This window comes from Sphaeramia orbicularis, chromosome 8 (assembly GCF_902148855.1).
Source record: "Sphaeramia orbicularis chromosome 8, fSphaOr1.1, whole genome shotgun sequence".
NCBI lineage: Eukaryota > Metazoa > Chordata > Actinopteri > Kurtiformes > Apogonidae > Sphaeramia > Sphaeramia orbicularis.
Window position 1 is genome coordinate 21,982,458 of NC_043964.1, and position 21,880 is coordinate 22,004,337.

Genomic DNA, 21,880 nt, shown 5'->3' on the forward strand with positions numbered 1-21,880 from the left:
AAGCAAAATATTGAGTTATCAAATCTGGTAATCTGTAGTGTTCCACAAGGTTTGGTATTAGGGCCCAAGTTATTTCTATTTGATTTAAATGATATCTGTATGGCACCTAATGTGTAATGTTTGCAGTTGACACAGATGTATTTTTTTCAATGGAAGATATGAAGCAATTATTAAAAACAGTAGAAAGGAACTAATCATGTTTTAAAAGAAATTGGAGAAAGTAAGTGAGCACTGAATGAAAGTAAACACTATTTATGATAACTGGGTGTGACGGGGCAAAGTTTGTAATAGAACTAAACATAGATTAGAAATTAAATGGCATGTATTAGTGAGTGAGTGTGGGTACATGCAATAAAAGTGATTATAGACCATAAACTGAAACCGCATATAGAATATATTGAACGTAATAAATCTATCTATTGATATTCTGTACAAAACAAGTGATTTATTGAGCAAGAAATAGCTGCACATAATTAATTAACAAATTAATTCTATAAATTGCCCAGCACTAGTAAAATATTGAAGGAAATGCTAACATGGTGTGTCTTAATAACGCCACTAGAGGTATGGAGAACAGATCTTCTAAAAAACATTCCCTTCTGTGGTGTTTGAGTCTGTCTTATCTTTCCATGGGTTGAAGTCTGACTGTGACTGTGAAGGCTTTAGCTTTTTCTGCACATTCACCATTCATTCAGCCCATATGCTCCATGGATGGAAGCATTGTCATCCTGGAGGAAACCACTGCCAGCTGATTAAATGACTCACAGTGATGCTATATGACACTGTAACAGAGACTGTTTGGTCCAATGAATGAAATAGTGGGTAAAATATTTACTGGAGCACATCAGGGCACTCTAATGTTTGGATTTTTTTCAGCTAATATTTGTCTGATCTGAATCAATAGAAAACTAGAAGCACTCGGAGAGCGCAGACCTCCGCCAAGGCTGATCAGTGGCCCCCTGCCGTGGGCCCCCCCATGCCAAGGAGGTTATGTTTTTGCCAGGGTTTGTTTGTCTGTCTGTCTGTTTGTCTGTCCGTTAGTGTGCAACATAACTCAAAAAGTTATGGACAGATTTTGATGAAATTTTCTGGTCTGCGCCCCCCCCGTGGGCCCCCCCACCCCCGATCACCACCAAAATTTAATCATTTCTTCCTTATCCCATTTCCAACAAACCCTGAAAATTTCATCCAAATCTGTCCATAACTTTTTGAGTTATGTTGCACACTAACGGACAGACAAACAAACAAACAGACAAACAAACCCTGGCAAAAACATAACCTTCTTGGCGGAGGTAATGAGGAAATCTAAACTCCCTGATATATGTGCAATACTATACAGTAAAATATAGTATGAATGGAGTTTAATATTATGTCAGAATTATATTTTCTTTTGTACTTCATGCCTTCTGTGTCTCATTTAACCCTCAAAGACCTAAACAGTTACTGACAAAACAAGCCTCTACTGATCTAAAATGTTTAATAAGTCAAACAACCATTAATCATATCAATATATTTAAGTAATTCAGGTAGAGTGCAGTTTGTCAGCAGCATCAGATATGACCCATTTGGATGTTCAGAGTGAATGTGGAAACACTGTCATCTTCTGCAACATTGATTCATCATTAAAACCCCTGTTGTTTGGTTGTAGACACTTGTTTTTACATTGAGTAAATGATATATTTTGTGAAAAAGTTCTTCAGTTTTTTTTTGGTTTTGATATAATAATCTTTTCTAGGCTTTTATTATCTACATGATCAGTTAATTAAATATATGAAGACGCTTGATTTTAACTGAAAATACAAAATTGAGTGAATAGCATTATGAAAATAATGAGAAGTGGTGTCTTTGAAACTGGACCCTTTATCTCTAGTCGTGGGACATCCGAGTCGGGACACCATTGTTGACACCAGCTTAAAAAGACTTGGTGATATTCTCAAATATGCTGCAAGGAAAAATATTTTCATGTCTTGGAGAAATGACAAACTTCACACTAAAACAACTTGGTATAAAATCCTTATGGAATGCTTTCCTATAGGATATTTGACCTGTTTACTTCATTCTTCAAAGGGACAGTTTATGAGAATTTGGACTCCATATTTTTGTTTCACAGTCACTTCTATGCTTTCAGACCTCATCAGTGACTGGAAATCTTTGGTGCCTGTTCAAAGCAAGATCACTACTGATCTCACCTGTCACTGCTTGATTGTCTGATCTTTGTTTTATCCTCACTATAAGTCTATACTGTGTGCTATTTGCTTTATCTTGGATTAGTGTACTTTTTTTTTACTCTGTTTATCTTCCAACAGCTTCATATTTTTATTTTCATATAGACCAGGTGTTGTGCTGAGCCATTTGAGAAAAATCAAATGGAAATTGCAGATAAATAATTCCTGGTCTTCAAGAGTTAAATCCATGAGAGATGAAACACCCTCTGTGGGATAAAAAACAGAAAAACAGGTGGCTAATCCATTAGTAAAATATTTACAGATTTACAGATAATTCTATGCAGGTCCAGAGTGAGTTTTCATTTTAAAACTCACATCAAATGTAACTTCCTGTTGGCAAATGTGTGCCTTGATCCTATTAGGATGTTTCCTTATTGTGTGACGCTTACGATCAAAGAGGAAAGGTCACAGCCACTCCCTTTTAGCAATAAAATTTATAGATCCTGTTATAGTTTATTGGATTTCTTTTACCTCTGTCACACTTTGCAAGTGAAGGAAATGGAGAAGGCTCCAAAAATCAATTAAGAGCTTTGTCACTGCTTGTGTTACCGCTGTTGGTAATAATGGGTCAACTCAGGTCAACATGGAACAGTAAATGTAGGTTTAAGACCTGTTTCTGTTCTGAATAAGCTGCAGAAGAAGTCATGTATGTTGACTTTCATTTTATTTCATTAACATTTTATAAGACACTTATTGAAATACTCTGAAATTCAAAATTTCAACTTAAGTGTGTTATTGGACATCGTCATCTACCTCCTCATTGGTTGCCATGACAACAATCCTCCTCTTACATCCGAGCAGCACTAACAAAAAAGTAAACGCATGCAGTAAAACAACTGGTACAAGGTCATAAACTGACAAAAATCACTCATATTCACTATTTACAGCTTGAAATTTTCTATAAAATCTGTCTGAATGACTGTATAATGTTATAAAAACCAACATGCTTCTTGACCTCACTGAGGCACGGGATTGGCCCCACATTTAATGTTTGCTGAAATTACCAAAAATAGTCACTTGCTCAATAACGGGTTAAGAAGAGCTGACATAATTCAGAATGAAAATCTGTTTTTCATGCTCATTCTTCATCCAGCAGTTCCGTTCCATCCATCTGTCCATTTAATCGTCTCTATCTTGTCGTTTATCTCCCGTCCTCTGACTCTCTCCATCCATTTGCCTCCTCTCTCCTCAGTCATGTCAGCCAAAGCCATCTCTGAGCAGACGGGAAAGGAGTTCCTCTACAAGTACATCTGCACATCGGCAGCCGTCCAGAACAGATTCCGCTATGCCAACGTGACCGCCGAGACTGACTTTGATCGACTGGCGCAGGATCAGCCGTGGTTGCTCACAGAGGTGAGGACGGAGATGAGAGGTCTCTGAGAACCAGGATGATGATGATGATGAGGTTAGACAGTAAAGTTTTGGTTTAATTTAATGTAAAACCTTTTTTTTTTTTGCATTAAATAATTGTCTTGTTTAGAAACAATATAATCAATTCCAATCCTATCCAACTTTATTTGTAAAGCACTTTAAAACAGCCACAGTGGACCAAAGTGCTGTACAGAAGAATAAATAAAACCAAAATAAAAGAATAAAATACAAGTATAATATAATGCAACAGTTTTTTTTTTTCAGATACATTTTTTTCAGTGGAATGTCCTTGGCAGTGGACAGTGTTCTTCATTTTTATTATTTATTTATTTATTTAAAGTAAAACTGTGAAAATCTTGTTGAATACAGGGGACAAAAATTCATTGCTGGGTCCCATGAGGATATTTATTGCAATATCAAATGACACTATGACATTTTCAGTAATGAAACACTTGAATTCATTGTGCTCCAATACTTATTTCCTTGTAGCATATTACCTGCTAAAACTAAAAGTAGGGATTGATGATGATGATGAAACTGAAACCAAAACAGTCCAAACTAGAAAAGCACTCGGAGAGCGCAGACCTCCGCCAAGGCAAATCAGTCCCCATGGATCACCACTAAAATTTAATCGCTTGTTCCTTGTGCCAGCATCAACATTTCCTGAAAATTTCATCAAAATCCGTCCATAACTTTTTGAGTTATCTTGCTAACTAGCCAACAAACAAACAAACCCCAATGAAAACATAACCTCCGCCGTTCCTTGGTGGAGGTAATGACTAAATAATAATAAACAGAAAAGCACTCGGAGAGCGCAAAAATCCGCCAAGGCTGATCAGGACCCTCCCCCCATCAACACCAAAATATCATCATTTGTTCCTTGTGCCAGTATCAACATTTCCTGGAAGTTTCATGAAAATCTGTCCATGACTTTTTGAGTTATCTTGCACACAGACAGACAGACAAACCCAGATGAAAACATAACCTCAGCTGTTTTACTTGGCGGAGGTAATAAAAAAAAAAAAAATGAAGGAAGTGTCAGGAGTATGAGAACTCTGCTATAAATGATCAAAAGAAGTAGCTTAAAGGAGAAAGGAAACATTCCTGTAAAAGTGTGTATCTTAACGCAGTCTCATACACTTGAGTAAATGGACCTTTTTGCCGTCCACTGCTGCTCACAACTCGTAAATGTCTAAAGCTGCGTCTCACTCCAACTTGTGCTAAATGATGTCCTCTTTATGAGGGTGATTACTTTGCCTGGCAGCAGAGTGGTCTCTTGGCGCTTGTTAGCTCATATCGTGCTGCAGAGAGAATCTGCAGCTTAGTTCCATTCTTCGTGGAACTGAAGCAAAGTAAATGCAGAGATTGCACATTAGAAAACACACTAAAGATAATGAGCATTCGGCCAGTTCTTACTCTCTTTTGCCTCATTTCCATATATAAACAGCTGCAGATCGACACAGCCTAATAGATGCTAAATTGAGTTATTCTGTGAGTCATCTTGCAGGATGGATCTCTTCATGCCTCTGTTTTATCTGTCAGGTATATGAGGTAGAGGAGGATGCTGAGGGCAGATGCATGGAGATATGTGCTGCGGTAGAATTGATTAGGAAATTGCATTAACTTTCACCCTCAGTCCTGTCTTCCTTCGCTCACTGGCGAACGCCCAGATACTAATGGCTCCACTGTCATAAGTCATTCTCTTTATCTGACTTGTGAGCGAGAGCCAGTGGGATGTAATTCTGCATTTGCGTCATAAGGGGATGACGAGAGATTCCTGTTTAAATAATCGTAACCCCGACTTTCAGGGGATTAATATTATTTAACAGGCAGAATGACATTTCTGTTTAATCGGAGTGTAATGGTTCTCAAAGTCCACAGTTCAGTCAGATAGTTTGCATTATCTAGAATACTAAAGAACACTAGTGTAAAGGTAAATCAATTAAAAGACATAGATGAACTAAATTAAGAAAATAAATGAACTGGGGAAAAAAAACTACTAGACTGTATATTAACCCTTAGAGGTCCACGGTCATGGCCACGTGACTGAATCACATGACATTGTCAACACGTTGTAGCATCGTAAGTCAGGCACGTAGATTGCTGGAGACAAGTGCATTCAAAGGTGCAGACTTGAAACTCTCTCCCATTTTTTATTTGATGCTGATAGAGCAAATACAAGCAGAGATATGACGTTTTGAAAACAGAACAAACTTGTATATAATTTTAACTTTATAAATATATTATTTGGAAGATATGTTCAGTTTTACAGGCTTTAAAAATGTTAATTAAGTATGTTTGTGTTATTTGTGGAATAAATTATGCATCTTTTCAAATCAGATTTTATATTTTTTGTGTATTTTTTGGCCCTGTATGTTGATATAGTTGGCCAAAATGAAAATATAATAGTCTGATGATATAGGTGAAGCTGTGCTGGAAAAAAAGATACCAAACATGAGTATGGTAAACATTTTTCTATATGGTATATAAAGGCAAAATCAAAGGTACTCAAAACAGTTATAATAGGCTCAGACCCCTAAGGGTTAACTCTATAACACACTGGTTTTGCTCCCAGGAGAGAGTTTCTCCTGCATTTCAGGGTTTTGAGTTATGCATATGTCAAAAAAAATTATTAGACCACCCCTTGTTTTCTTCAGTTGTTCATTTTAATGCCTGGTACAACTAAAGGTACATTTGTTTGGACAAATATAATGATAACAACAAAAATAGCTCATAAGAGTTTAATTTCAGAGCTGATATCTAGCCGTTTTCCATGTTTTCTTGATAATAACCAAAATCACTTCTGTTCTTACATCAATATCTATGGCATTGTACTGACAAAAACAGTGCTTTTAGGAATTCCATGTTTTCTTTTCTGTTTGTTTTAGTCACATGCTACACACAGGAATTAGTACTTGATTACATAACCATTGTTTTTGAAGACTTTTGATGGTTTAATATTTTTTTCTGTGACTGTAGGCTTTAGCAGCACATCATAGCAGCATTTTACTTCTATAAATTCTATGTGATCGAAATTATTTTATAAATTACAGATATTTTCAATACCTGAAAGAAAAATGTGGTGCAGCTCAAGTGATGCAAAGATGTATTTTTCACTGGAGCCCAGATTGGAGAATTTATTGTTAATCCTGTATTAGAATTAACAGTTTGGACATGTATTTTGGAAATGTCAGAAATTGTCTTTATTTTGGGAAAATATACATACAAATATGAAGGAGCTATTGAGATATGACATCCCTATGAATTACATGATACTTTATCTTTGTCATTTTAATTACATTAAGGAAAATGTACACGCATCTGATAGGTATTTGGTTAAAATATTTCTGATAGCTGGCAAGGAAGCAATTACAAGGAAATGGGGCAAGGTAGATCCCCCTAACCAGGAACAGTGGGTGGAGATTTCTGAAGAAATCTGCATAATGGAAAAGTTGACTCATCATTGGAGGTGCAGTTTGAAAAAAAATGAGGAAAATGGACTTTATCCAGAACCCGAAACAGCAACAAAAAGAAAGCAAAAGAATGGATGGACTATTAATAATGTGATTCCCAAACAGTGTTGTTGTTATTGTTGTTTATAAATGTTGAAAATATCAATACAAATTAGAGTAGGAATAAAAAAAAAGAATTAACAGTTTGGGATTAATTTGTCAAAGTAGTGCAGAGTTTTCTGTTCAACCACGGAGCCCCACATTACGATCAACTAGTCGAGGACATGACAAAAGTAGATAAATAGATTTATTGTGGAATGTTGCTCAAAATTCACTTCCTCCACTTGTACCTATTGACTTTTTCTACCAGTTTGGTTCATGTAAGTGATAAGCAGGTGAGCGAGTTCATCCAGATATTTCTGAAATGAAACCATGTACCAAAGGGCCTTCAACCCAAACATGATATTGATTATTGATGGGTCTTACAAATAAATAAAACTGTCAGAAAAGTTGCAAATGAATATTTATTAGCTCTTCTCATGAAATGATTGTGACAAAGTGATTTATTCCTGATAAATAGTGTGACTGGGAACCTGGTCAGAGGTGATGATAGATGTGTATAAATAGAATAAAAAGAGGAATGTGTCTGAAAAGAAAACTATTTCAACTTTGTGGGCAACAGTGTATAAGTGTATTAGACCATCTTAGAGCGTAATATCCTCAGATTATGAATACACAATTATAGATGTTGATACAAGATTGGAAAATGTGTGTTTTTTGTTTGTTTGTTTTTCCATATTCACACAATTGACTTTCTGATTACAGATTTGGAATCAGAATGCTTCATTTAGCCAGTGGTTACATTAGATATTTATCCTCCAGTAGCAGATAATTTTTTGGTGTTGTCCACTGTAAGAAAAAAAAAAAAAAACTCCTTGGGTGTTTTTGTCACTGTTTTCTCACAGTTTGGTTTAACAACTGTTCCTCCATTAATCTTTATGTGAAAATGTTTGTGAAAGAAGCAGAAGTTTCAAATCATTTCTACAAGTCACTGAACAAGAAACGTTTACTTGGATGTAGAGCTGAAAAATCATTTTAGATGGGTTTTTTTTTGGTTTTCTTTTTTTTTTTTTTATCCTTTACACTCTTGGAATATATAGAAAGGAAAGGAAAGGAAAGGCCTCTGCTGTTGGAAATTAAAAGCTAGGGGTGTAAGAAAATATCGGTTCTGCAATATATCGCAAATTTCATTTCACAATACTGTATCGATATTAAAAAGTACTGTATCGATATTTTTAGGTATTTATTCAAATGTAGATATTGTGGAGGTACATTTTTGTTTTTCTTTTTTGTTTATATTTTATTTGTTATTATATAGCAGACTTTTATTAATCAATGTTAGTTCCTTTGTTGGGATGGCACAGAAATAATATGAACTAATACAATATGAACATTTGAACAGGATCTTAAACTGTAATGTCTGTAAAACATAATTTAAGTTTTTACACAACAAAGTTTTGTGATATAGCATTAGATCCTGTTGTGATCAAATAAAAATGTGTTTAGTATTTGTGCATGTTTCTGATGTAATTCAATTCTTCAAGGAAATAATCATTTAAAAAAAAAAAAGCAACAAACAAAAAATTGCCTTTTTAACCGTATCATGATCATGATATATCGTATTGTGATCCTAGTATTGTGATTCATATCGTATCGCCAGATTCTTGCTGATACACACCCCTATTAAAATCTCTTATTTTTTATTATTTCATTAGGCCTTTTTTTTTACTCTGTATATCTTAACAGTGTTTCCTTCATCTCGATATATTTTAAATCTAAATAATCTGAGCATCTGTCTCCTTCTGTTCTGCATCACATCAGTTCTTTTTCCTTGTTCTTTTTTCCTCCAGAGGCTCGTGGTGAAGCCGGACCAGCTGATTAAGAGGCGAGGGAAGCTGGGCCTGGTTGGCGTTAACCTTGACCTGCATGGCGTCAAACAGTGGCTGAAGACCCGCCTCATGAAAGAAACCACAGTAGGTCACCCCCCACCCCCCACTGCTGATTACCTCCACCCAACCCACCCCCCTCTGTCTGAGCATGCTCCTTAGCGAACACTTCACCAATCAATGTTGTGCTCGGACCCCCTCCTGCTGCCCTTTCCTTCACCCTCCTCTTCCTCCTCCTCTGCTTTGCACTGATGCGTCTTGTGTTTTCTGCCTGAAGTATGTTTCTCCGCCCCAGACTGCTGATGAGGCCTGCCTTCGTCCACTGGTAGTAAATCGAGTCGAGTCAGCTGAAGCGTTTGAATAAACAGTCGGTCTATCCAGTCAGCAGCACGAAAAAAAATACATCACCGAGATGTCGCTTCACCTCATAAAGCAAGACTGAAGTTATGGAGGGACGAGGATGGCTCATAAAACACTCCACCGTCGGTTAGATTGTGTCGATGTATCTCTTCACTGATGAGATGGAACTGACAGCAGCTACTTGTGGCGTTAAAAGAGGAAAAATGGTGCTGAAGCTGTAGTGTGGACAGTATTTAAACTGAAAATAATGAAACAGACTAATTATTATAAGACATGCTAAATGGAGAGCAGATCAATTTTCTGTTCATGCATCCCTATGTCTTTATGAATCGATATTTTCTGAACCTGCACCTCAAAAGCTACATGAAACCTTTACATCAGGCGCAATATATGGACAAAAATATTGGGACTCATCATACTTACAGCATGTAGGACTTCCTATTCCGGTTGATTTAGTTTAGGTTTAGTTTTTTAGTTTTATTTATGCCACTTATAAAATAAAATAAAGACAGAGAAAGAAAATTTGCTTCTACATTTCAGTAAAATGTCCACATTATGAATGAAAAGGAATAGAATGAACCTCAAACAATATTTTTCTTTTATGCCCCTTTTTAACAGAATACCAGTGTACTTTCAGTGGTAATTTCAAACACAGCAGTGAAATCAAATCATTTAATATCAGTTAATGCCTGCCATCACTTATTGCTGCAAATCATCATTTACAATGAATATATTATCAGAATGAAACTGCTTGTGTCAGTTTTTGTCAATAATTGTCATAATTAAAGTTTAGAGGCAATATTTATTTATTTCTTTTTATCCCTTAGTTAGACAGTTATTTGTGGTTTAAAATGACTATTTATATTCAGAACGTATAACGTATTTAATATTTCTGAAATCTACAGGTAGAGTTCAATAGAATCAACTATATAGATTAAAAAAGAACTTTCAATGTTGAATGAAATTAAGTAAAAAACAAACTCTGACATATTTTCTAAACATTTTCGATATAGATTTTAGACAGTCGTCCATTTTCTGAACTGCTTAGTCTTCGTGATGGTTGAGTGCTATTTTTGGATTTCTTACTGTTCCACAAATGCTTTTTCAGTGCTGTACTGGAGCCAAACTTAACACGCCTTCACCACTATCACTATAACATCATAAAGACCAGAGTGAATTAATCAAAATGGGAGAAAACGGTGACCATTCTGTCACTGAGTGATTGGATGGAGACTGATTCCTGGAAGTGGATTCTGACTCAAACACATGGATGTACAAGTTCAGTAATGATGGTTCCTGGAGCGTCCATTTTTCATGTCATAGTGATATCTGACACTTCAGGAAAAGGATTTGGTTTTGATGTTTCAGAGCAGATAATACCGTTTATAATAATTCTTGAACCTGATCGAGTCTTCTATATTAGCTGGGTGGAAAGTAACACATTTTAGACTTAAATATCACCACTTCTTCACTTCCTTCTGTAACTTCCTGCCTATAATATAGTATAATATGGTATTTTTTCCGGTTTGCTCACTACAACTCTGTGCCTTTGTAACCCATTGCCTCTTTATATGTAAAGAATATTTCATCATTTTGGATTGAATGGAATCCTAACCACACAGATGTATTTTTATTTTTCTTTGGTGGAAATGTCAGTTGAATTCATATGAATTGTTCCTGAACCCCATGTGAATTTTTAATCAGTTTTTTCTCTCCATCATCATTCACCTTTTGTTTTCTCTCTCCTGAATACCAGCTCTACCTTCTCTTCTCTCCAGCGGCTGCTCTCAGCCAATCCCTCATTTCTTTGTTCCTGTTGGCATTTAAACGGAGGAACAGTGACAGCTTCGCCAAATGAGCTGTAGCTTTGTTAGCCTGAAGTTACATATGACATGTCTTTCTTTTCCCCTTTTACTTTCAGCACCTGCCTCATTTTTCCAACTGAAATGTCAGTTTCCCTCAAGTGGGGCTCTTTATTTTCAATCAGTGCTCTAATAGCTTGATTTATTTTGTGTGGAAACAACTATTAAAAAAAAAAAAAAAGACAGTTTCATGTGGAAATATTCACATCTGAAAATCAGACAGGTCCACTTGTCACTCTGTTCACCCTTCTGATGTGTTAATATGCACTTTTTTTAATCAATTAACCAGTACATTTCTCATGCCAAAGATAATATTTTTTCATCCTCAGGTGGGAAAAGCCAAGGGGGTTCTGAAGAATTTCCTTATCGAGCCGTTTGTCGCCCATAAGCAGGTAAAGGACTCCTGTCAATCTTCTACATGATGATGATGATGATGATGATGGGACCTTTCTGTGTGGAGTTTGCATGTTCTCCCCGTGTCTGCATGGTTTCTCTCCGGGTACTCCGGCTTCCTCCCACCATCCAAACACATGCACTGATAGGTTAATCGGTTAATCTAAATTGTCCATAGGTGGGAATGTGACAGTGATTGTTTGTCTATATGTCAGCCCTGTGATGAACTGGTGACATGTCCAGGGTGTACCCCGCCTTCGCCCATAAGTAGCTGGGATAGGCTCCAGCGACCCTAGTGAGGATAAAGCAAGTTCAGACAATGAATGAATGAATTAATGAAGATAATAATGATAATAATAATTATTATGATAATAACATCTATTGTAATACCTATTTTGCCTTCAGGTTGTCAGACTCCTTCTTTTTAAAGGAGATATATGTCATGTTTCTGCTTTCAAATATTGACAAAATTACCCAAAAGAGAAGCAAAGAGTTCTGAAGTTCTACCGAAGACACCAATATAGATATAGATATATAGAATATAGACATGAACTGTATTTATTAACACCAATGGTCTGTGTGACCACTAGAGGGAGTAGTGAGTCACTCGAAATGAAAAGAATAAAGTTAGATGCTAAAATCATAGCATTTCTTCCTCACAGGTGAGTTTATTATGAGGCTTATGAAGGTATCAAGTTATTATGGGATGGTATTATCTTTACTAAGTTGCCATTTGTTGATTCATGGTTTAGACTAAACTGTGACAGTTCTGACCTTATTTGGACGATTCCAAACAGATCTAACACAAACCGTACAGAAAACAGAGGTTATTTGTGGTTATACTTTGGCTGTTTTCTGTCTAAAAACAGAGCTAAGCTAACAGAGCTATAATGTAAACTATCAGCTGATGCAGCCTGTGAAGATTATAAGACGCAGTGTTATTTTGATTGACTGTTAAAAAAGCAGCTATGAGTTTCATTTTGAAGAAGAAAACTGAGTAAACAATGATCTTTATACTTTATTCAGTCTGTGGATACATAGTGTGGATTCGTTGGTGGTTTTGGTTCTGGTTCATGACTTCCTCCTGCTGATGAGAGTTTGGAATATCAATACTACAAAGGACCACTTTAGCCTCATTACTAGAATATTCTCATGTATTAATTGACATATTTGTGGATTCGACGGTTCGTTGACCAGGAGGAGGAGTTCTACGTGTGCATCTATGCCACCCGAGATGGAGACTATGTGTTGTTCCACCATGAGGGAGGTGTGGACGTGGGAGACGTGGACGCCAAAGCCAAGAAACTGCTGATTGGAGTTGATGAAAAGATCACTGAAGAGGCTGTGACGAAAGAGCTGCTGACCCACGCCCCCAACGACAAGAAAGCGTAAGTTGAAGTAAAATATAATGAACAGAAGTGAATGGAAAGTAGAAAAATACACAGAATATCAGTGAAATACTTGGGGATTACTTTATAATTGTGTAATGGCTGATTCTATTGTAAAGATTGCAATATTCTGAGAAGAAACTGATGCTCCTGCAAGTATCGGATTTTTTGGTCCCCTGTTAACTGTGGTCAAGATCTTACAAGATTAATACTTAATGTTTGACAGATATTGGTTAGGCACTTAAATATAAATTAATAGTGATTATATTGGGTAGCCACTAAATAAAATAATGACAAGTGCAAAAATTCAGTCAGTCTTTGAATAAAAGCTACTCTTAACTGGACTACAACTTTATTTTCATTCCGACTGTCATTAATCCATCCATTTCCTTTTTTGATAAAATGTTACCTGTGTGTATGTATGTTTATTTATTTATTTATTTATTATATTTAAGAGGTTACAGAACATGTTGCAGTTTCCACATGAAGGTGGTCTGGTTGATCTGCTGCAGCTTTGCAGTTTATTTATGTATTTACAAAGACATTGTGAAAAGACTATTTAAACATACTATGTACGAGCTCAGGGGTGTCAAACATACGGCCCGCCAAAAGGCTCAGTCCGGCCCATGATGAAAATGAAATTGCAAAGCACAAAAATGACACAGAAAACATTAACAGTCAAGGGTGTCACTCAGTCTTGACATGTTTTTATGTGTAGTTTTTAATTGTAGATCCACTGTGATATGTAAATTGTAATGCATATGTGTAATGATAAACTGAAGCTTAATATTGTCAAAACTGCACTTGTTTTGTATAAGAAATTTCCGGATTTTCATGGTTGTCCTTGTCTTCACACTATATTGTGAAAGGATAGTTTGTAAATGCAAACTCTTCACAATGTAATTTTTCTTTTTTTGTACTAAAAAGACAAAAATTTGGAGTTGTTATTATTCATAGTTTATTATAATAGTATTTTACTGGTACGACCTGCATACGATTGAAATTTGTCTGTTTGTGGCCCCTGAACTACAATGAGTTTGACACCCCAGAACTGGCTTATTATAGTATTTATATTATTAGCATTTTTCATATGCAAATAATGCTAACTATATTCGTCTACCACTACAAGCAAGCAACATTTATTAAAATTAGCCTAAAAATGTGGAAAATTAACAGTGTGACTGGCAGTGTTTTCTTTTCTTTTTCCGTTTTTCATCATTTGTGACATTTAATCAATGTTAAGTCAGTTCAGCGTTAAACTACTATAAAAAGAATGTGTTTCCATTTCATAATTAAACTCCTGTCCTCTAATAGAAGACAGAAGCTGTGAAGGAATGGAGAACGAGGGAGCACTTAGATATTACAGTAAATGTGAGTGCAGCGGGCGGAGAAGGGTGGAGGATGTCCATTAGACAAATGACAAACTCCCTCCATCTCTTCGCCTCTCTTCAATCAGCCTCCGCCCCCAGCCTTTTTTTTTTTTTTTTTTTCTTCAACTACAGCCTCATTCAGAGCACGTCCATTTATTTTGATGGCTATGATACGGCGGCTCACCCCGTCCAACCCCTCCTCTATCGTGACAGCAGTTTGTGGCTGGACTGGCTGTCTTGGCTGACATTGAAGAAGCCTCTCCAGTAAACGCTCTGCCAAACCCCACTCACCTCCTCACCCCCACGCTCCTGTCTTCCTGCCCTCCCCTCGCACATTTAGCAGGAAACAAAAGCAGCTCTTGGCCGCTTTTTCCAGACCGTCCATCAGAAACAGACAAGGGACGCTGAGTCACCCAGGGTCCATGGTGGTTTTTCTCCCAACGGAGCCGACTTAGACCTGACAACAGGCTCTAAGCTGCCTACATAACTGACAGCCAGGACAGGAAAGCAAAATACTGCCCTTCCCCTCCTCCTACTGCAACCCCCCACACTCCTCACTGCTCTGTTTTGACATGTGAAGGAGGCAGCAAATTAGATTTTTCACTCGCTACTGTTTCCTGTCCAGCTCGGCCTTAACAATCCTTCAATTATATTACCTGTAGTTTGTCATGGTTGGAATTGGATGGAAATTATAATAGCAATTTTATTTCCTTCACATGCTTTATTTGGTTGTTGATGCTGGAATAAAATGCAAAAATGCAGTGTGATTCTGCTCCACGTCCAATTCCCATGAGGACAAATGGACTGTATATCTATTTATGGTATATTGCATGTGCATATTGTATAACATAATCCCAAATAATTCAGGTTGTACAGATACATATTTGAGTAAGACTCCTGTGTCATCTCTCCGCAGAGTCTTGGCCAGCTTTATTGTCGGTCTCTTTAACCTGTACGAAGACCTTTTCTTCACCTACCTGGAGATCAACCCATTAGGTACGTTTGTTTTCCTCATATCCACATTGCACGATGTGTTTTTTTTTTTTTTTTTTAAACTGAATTTTTATTTAGTTTTGCTCATACAAATATACAAGGCATTTTACATCATAAACATATCTAATCAAACATCCCTATAAGGCATATATGCAAAAAAAAAAAAGGATATCTGCAGTAGATATTGATTACAATTAGTCACAAATGAAAGGTGAATGACAAAAAAAAACATACATGAACATACATGTATATGACCACTTCTGAATGCTTATTGCATTGTTGTGACTTTATTTGGTGAAGATAAAGTATAAGCAATTTGTGCTTGGATTTATTATATTTTCATAATACATATGCAATTGCAGTTATTTTTTTTTCTGAGCAAAAGATACAATATATTTCATTTGTATTTATGTTGAAAGTGGAGTTAAAATAAGCAATAGTGACTGCTAAGATTGTTTGCATTAAGATAATTATGTTTCCCATGAGGCTTAGCATGACCCATGAAACTTAGGAATTTTCACAGAAGTAAGTTGATGTATTTTTGAAAGTTGTGTTTTTAATTTGCTACAGTAAAGAGGAATGCGTCTTTTAAAACCCTGAGTCTCTCTTCGTTATTTTCGGACATAATTTGGATAATTACGACATGCATTAAAAGGTTAATCATGGGACTCCATCTCTTTGTAAATAACTCTCCCTGAATTCTAAGTACATAAGTAATTTGCTCCATCTAATAGATTTCCCTCACTTTCTCAAACCAGATGTTATATGTGGGGGGTTCAGGTTTCAACCACTTGATAGTGATGTATTTAATGTCTGCTGTTTGTAAAATTCACAAGAGATATTTTCGGTTATTTCCCTCTAAACTTTCCGAGCTTACACCTAAAATATTGCATGGTGTTTTAACAAGTAATCCTACCGATGTGTACTGTGCACTTTACTCCAACACAGAGTCATGAATATATGATCAGGTTATGAAATTGAAACAGAGCCATCAAACAGAAATTCCAGAAAAAAACATCAATTTATTATGTAACATCTTCATAAAAGCAAAAGGAAGTTAATTCAGGCACATTTTTAAACACAGAGGGAGGAAATAATTGAATAATTCATGCAGTTGCTGTTTGATGTGTATATAAAGAAGTAATTGGGCGTCAGTACATGGCCTGTGGCAGCTGTTCCTCTCGACGTGATCGGGGCTGCGGAGACTCGGTTTTCATACTTTGATGTCACAGCAGCTCCTCCTCATCTTCACTTCCTCCTGCAACATCAGCACTAAGGTTATGGGTCACCTGGCCCTTGACTTGGTGCTTCGTCATTTCTACATAATTTTTAAACTTTCACATCTCTACTTACACCTTAAAGGGGTCATATTTTGCTAAACCTACTTCTATTAGTCTTTGGTACATTTATTTGTGTATTTGGGGATCCTAATAGTTCATCAAGTTTGAATTTGAACCCTCCAGGTGCTGCAAAGCTATCTTTATATTCATTTTGGCAAAAATCCAGTGGATTTCTACAACCTGTTTAAATTCCTGCTTAACCCTGTAAAGCCTGAACTATTAAATCATTGACAGAAAATTCCAGTTCTTTGAAACTGGAGCCCTTATTGGTCCTTATGAACAACCAAGAAAATACTTTTTCAAATATCAATTTCCATGCATGAGTTTCAATTTTGTATCATATTTAATACATCAGGTCTCAGTGCTCAAATGTTATTTTTGAACAAACAAAAACAATATAACACAAACATGTCTAACAAATTGGTAATTCCTTTTCAAAACTGGCAAAGTTCTGCCTCCTTCCTCATTAATGAAAATCTTGTGGTGTCACTGGAAAGGCCTCTGGTGAATGAATTCCTCCCTCCTGGTGGATTATCAGTGTATTGTATGTATCTAATTGTATACATCAGGTTTTTCAAGAAAAAAAAATCACACTGATCATGCAGAGGGCTTCAAAACTCATGTATCAAATATGATACGTTTGGCATTATAGGGTTAATTTGTCATGTCTCTATGTAGTTATGTCATGACATTTGCACATATAAGGTCAAGACTTCTGTCGAACTTTTCTCAGAGTACGACATAATTGTTTGTCAGCAGCTGCAGTTGTAGTCCATACTGAAAATATGTCCAAACTTTGAGCTGATTATCTAAAATGTTCAGTTGTTGGTTGAATGGGACAGAGCAGCATAGCCAACAACCTGGAGGGGGGCGGGGCATGAAGTGACTCGTGCATTTAAAGGGCCAGCGCTCAAAATGACCTTTCTGGTGTCATTACTCAGAAATAGGGTTGAAGATGGACCTGTGGAGTTGAATTAATGAAGAATTCAGGCCCAAGCATAGCAATTACAGTTTATGTAGACCACAGGGAAATGTTTTAAAATGCATAATTCCATTTTTTTTTTTTAAAGCAAAATATCACTCTTTTAAGGCTGGGTTACACCAGCAAGGACTCATTTAATACGGGGGTATTCAGAGTTTAACAAAACTAGGTTTAATATGGATGAATCTGGGTCTAAAATGAAGCACAGCTGTGTTGGTTAATGAAAACTGAACCTTTTGTTTAATCTAACATTAGTGATGTAAGCCAAATTCATCTGTATTCATGTAGCACCGTTCATACAAAATGCAGCTCCACTTGTTTCACAAAACAAGGTTAAAGCAACAAAGACAAGAAATTGAGAATTGAAAGTTCAAAAGGGTTTTTATGTAGTATAGATATTCCAAATTCTCCACAGCAGGGGGAAGTCACGTACCAGAACACACCTAGGACTAAACCAAAACCACCAATGAATCAACACTATGTATCCACAGACTGTATCACTTACTGAATAAAGTATAAAGCTCATTGTTTACACACATATGTATTATTGTACCATCAAGTTTTCTTCTACAAACTAAAACTTATAGTTGGTTATTTTGACTTTTTGGGCAAAATAACAGTCTAGCTTTTACCACCTTTTTATTTTCTTTAACACTAATGATTATTTTAGTTTTTTTTTTTTTAATATTTTAAAGCAGACATACTACACATAGCTGCTTTAAGAAAAATATAAAATGATAAAATCACATTTCAGACTGGACTTTTGGTATTTTGGCGCAACAGAGTTCAAATTACTTGAGGTTTAGAGAAAAAAATATAACTTTAACCTGATCAATTTTTCAATGTCAGATGGTTGAAACAGACTTTTAACTGTTTCTGATCAAAATGAGGCCCAATGAATACAATCAAACACATTTTAAGTGTCTATAAAAATACAAATAAGGTCTTATACTAATCATATGTATTGAATAGAATCGATAAATTATGCCTTTTTTTTTTGCAAACTTGCAAACATTAAATCATTTATAAATGTAAAAGGAGGGATAAAGATGCATAATTGTAATCTTTTCTAATTTAGAAATTATGTGGCATAAATTAAAATTAAACCATGATTCCATCAAATAAAATAAATCTCTGTTCCGTAGTTTGGTGCTCTTTGGATACAGATTTTAACACTTGTGCTGATGGTGTTTTCTTTTCTGCCAGTGGTCACAAAAGATGGAGTTTATGTCCTGGACATGGCAGCAAAGATTGATGCCACTGCTGACTACATCTGCAAGGCCAAGTGGGGGGACGTGGAGTTCCCCCCACCCTTCGGCAGGGAGGCCTATCCTGAGGTGAGCTGCCGATGTATCAGGTTTTAGTCCAGGGAGGGAAATGCTGACGGAGGCTTTTGAGGAGGATGGGAAGAAACTGAGATCAGTGGTTTTACTCTGTACAGGGGCAAGAAAAAGTCTGCAATGTCTTTGAAATTTCCTGTTTTGAAATTTGAAATGAATTGGTCATAAAATGTGAACTGATCTGTCATATATGAACAATGAATGTTTAAGAGCTGTGTATTATAATTAGAGTTTTATAATTGTTTGATATTAGGTTAGGAACATCATATTTGTCACTGCTTGTGACAGATGCAGATCTGATTACATTTTATGACCGATTCATGTAGAAAATATGTAGGAAATATCAAGGTTCACAAACTTTTTCTTTTCCCTATAGATATATGTTTGAGTATAAAAAAAATTTAATGAAAGCATTTAGTTGGTGAAAATAAAATAAGTGGTCAGAACAGACAAACATTTTCAGATATAGAATAATACAAAGAGGTTTATCTTAATTTTTACACAACACAGACATCTATATTTTGCAGAATAGCACTGATTTTCAGTCAGTTTTCATACATCTTTGCACGCTCTCCACATAATGTTGTGAACTGTTAGCAGTCTAGTACCTGTTCCCAGACAACTAGTGTCCTCTGGACTGAATGATAACCCAGATTTTGGAGCCTAAGTCTAAACAAAACAGTCTGAATAAGATAAGATAAGATAAGACTTTATTGATCCCATAATGAGGACATTTTGCAGTTGACAGCAGCAATATGCAACACACCAGTGCAAGAGAAGGCCGGTAGAATTAAGCATTCTTAAAAGTATAATATTTACATATTGACATAGTTTACATTGTGGTTGCACACATACATGATGTGATGGGGGGTGTTACTGTGAAATGTTGTAAAGTCTGATGGCTGTGGGAAGGAATGGCCAGCAGGGCTTGTTGTTAAGTTTAAGATTACCTAAACTACTGAATTTGACTTAAGTGATATTGTGTTTTCCAAAAGTCAAAAGCATGCCATTTGTTTGTAGTTGTTACTGGGTTAGCATTAAAGATTGGTTATCTCTTTACAAATGTTCTGTACTTAAAGCCAAACTCAAACCCAGTGAACCTGAACTTAACATGAAAGAGACTCCCCTCTTCCCACACTTCCAAAAAAGTCCAGTGCCAGGGAAGGCACAGCCAGCACAACAAACAAAACACTTGCACAGTCAGATGGAAACGTCAGAAGGAGACAACATTGTATTTTAACCCTCTAGGACTTGAACATCCACCAGCAAACAAAAGCATCTAAAATGTTTATAACTTCTGAACCTCTAGTCTTATCTATACATGCAGTTTGTCATCTTTTCGTGGTCATCACTTATGACCTATTTGGAAGTAGTGAACATGGAAACAGTGCCATCTTCTATAACATTGATCTACCAGTAGAACCCATGTTGGTTGGTTGTAGACACTGGTTTTTACATCCAGTTAATAACATATTTTGCTGAAAAAGTCACTTTTTTCATTTTTCTTGGTTTTGATATAATAACCTTTTGCTGAGCTTTTATGAACATCTACAGTCATGGAAAAAATTATTAGACCATCAAAAGTCATCAAAACAATGGTTATGCAATCAAGTACCAACTCCTGTGTGTAGCATGTGACTAAAACAGACAGAAAAGAAAACATGGAAAGCCTAAAAGCACTGTTTTTGTCAGTACAATGCCATAGATATTGATGTAAGAACTGAAGTGATTTTGGTTATTATCAAGAAAACCATGGAAAATGACTATATATCAGCTCTAAAATTAAACTCTTATGAGCTATTTTTGTTGTTATCATTATGTTTGTCCAAACAAATGTACCTTTAGTTGTACCAGGCATTAAAATGAACAAGAAATTGAAGAAAACAAGGGGTGGCCTAATAATTTTTTTCCACGACTGTACATCAATAAATTAAATATAGGAAAGTATTTGATTTTCACTAAAAAAGAGCAAAATGCATGTAATGTGATAAATGACAGTTGTTGTAGATGCTTCATTTAATGATATATTTTGCAGAAAAGGTCACTTTTGTCAGTTTTCTTTTTTTTGATATAACCTTTACATTTACTCTGAGCTTCTATGGTCAGTGTATCTTTTGGTAATTGGATTCAGACACAAAAAAAATAGTGGTTAATTGATTTTTGTTTTAAAATAGAGGAATTAAAATTAAATTTCAAAGCGTTTCTCTTTTTCAGTGTCAAGACAGATAAACCAAATTTACAAAACAGATTGATTTTTGTTTTCAACAAAAAAGACAGTTACTACCTGACAGAAATGGAAAAACGGACCAAAAATGGCTGGTTTTTTTTTTCATTTTCTGAGACCGGATGTTGTCATTTTCAAGGAAAATGCCTAGGTCACAAAGATTCTTATGAAAGATGGGTTTGTACGAATCTTCCAGTTCGTATGAAATCTGGAGTTCGTAGACGATTGTAGAGGGAGCATGTCTACGATGTCCAGAATTTGTACAAACACATCGTTCGTAAGAATCTTTGTAACCTAGGCATTAGCATTCTTTCCTTGAAAATCGCAGCATCTGGTCTCAGAAAATGGGGGAAAAAAAACAGCTGTTTTTGGTCCCTTTTTCCATTTCTGTCAGGTAGTAACTTTATTTTTTTGTTATTAGAAAGAGAAAATGAAAATCAAGCCATTTTTAGAATTTGGTTTATCTGTTTTGACACTGAAAAAGAAAAACGCCTCAAAATAAAATTTTAATTCCTCTATTTTAAAATGAAAATGAATAACCCCCTAGTTTTTCTTTTGTTTTTGAAAAGAAAATCCAATTACCAAAAGATACACTGACCTTCTATGAACACTTACAGTCAGCTCCATATATATT

General features: G+C 35.8%; 1 protein-coding gene across 1 annotated transcript in view; it reads left to right on the plus strand.

The window, feature by feature from the left end:
- The window catches only part of aclya (ATP citrate lyase a), a 47,673-nt gene that overhangs the window by 3,163 nt on the left and 22,630 nt on the right, over positions 1-21,880 (plus strand). The window contains exons 2-7 of the mRNA XM_030140306.1: positions 3,418-3,578; positions 8,959-9,081; positions 11,546-11,608; positions 12,807-12,997; positions 15,284-15,363; positions 18,889-19,019. Of these exons, the coding sequence (XP_029996166.1) occupies positions 3,420-3,578; positions 8,959-9,081; positions 11,546-11,608; positions 12,807-12,997; positions 15,284-15,363; positions 18,889-19,019 (747 nt within the window). The 5' untranslated portion in view covers positions 3,418-3,419. The remainder of the gene's footprint in view (positions 1-3,417; positions 3,579-8,958; positions 9,082-11,545; positions 11,609-12,806; positions 12,998-15,283; positions 15,364-18,888; positions 19,020-21,880) is intronic.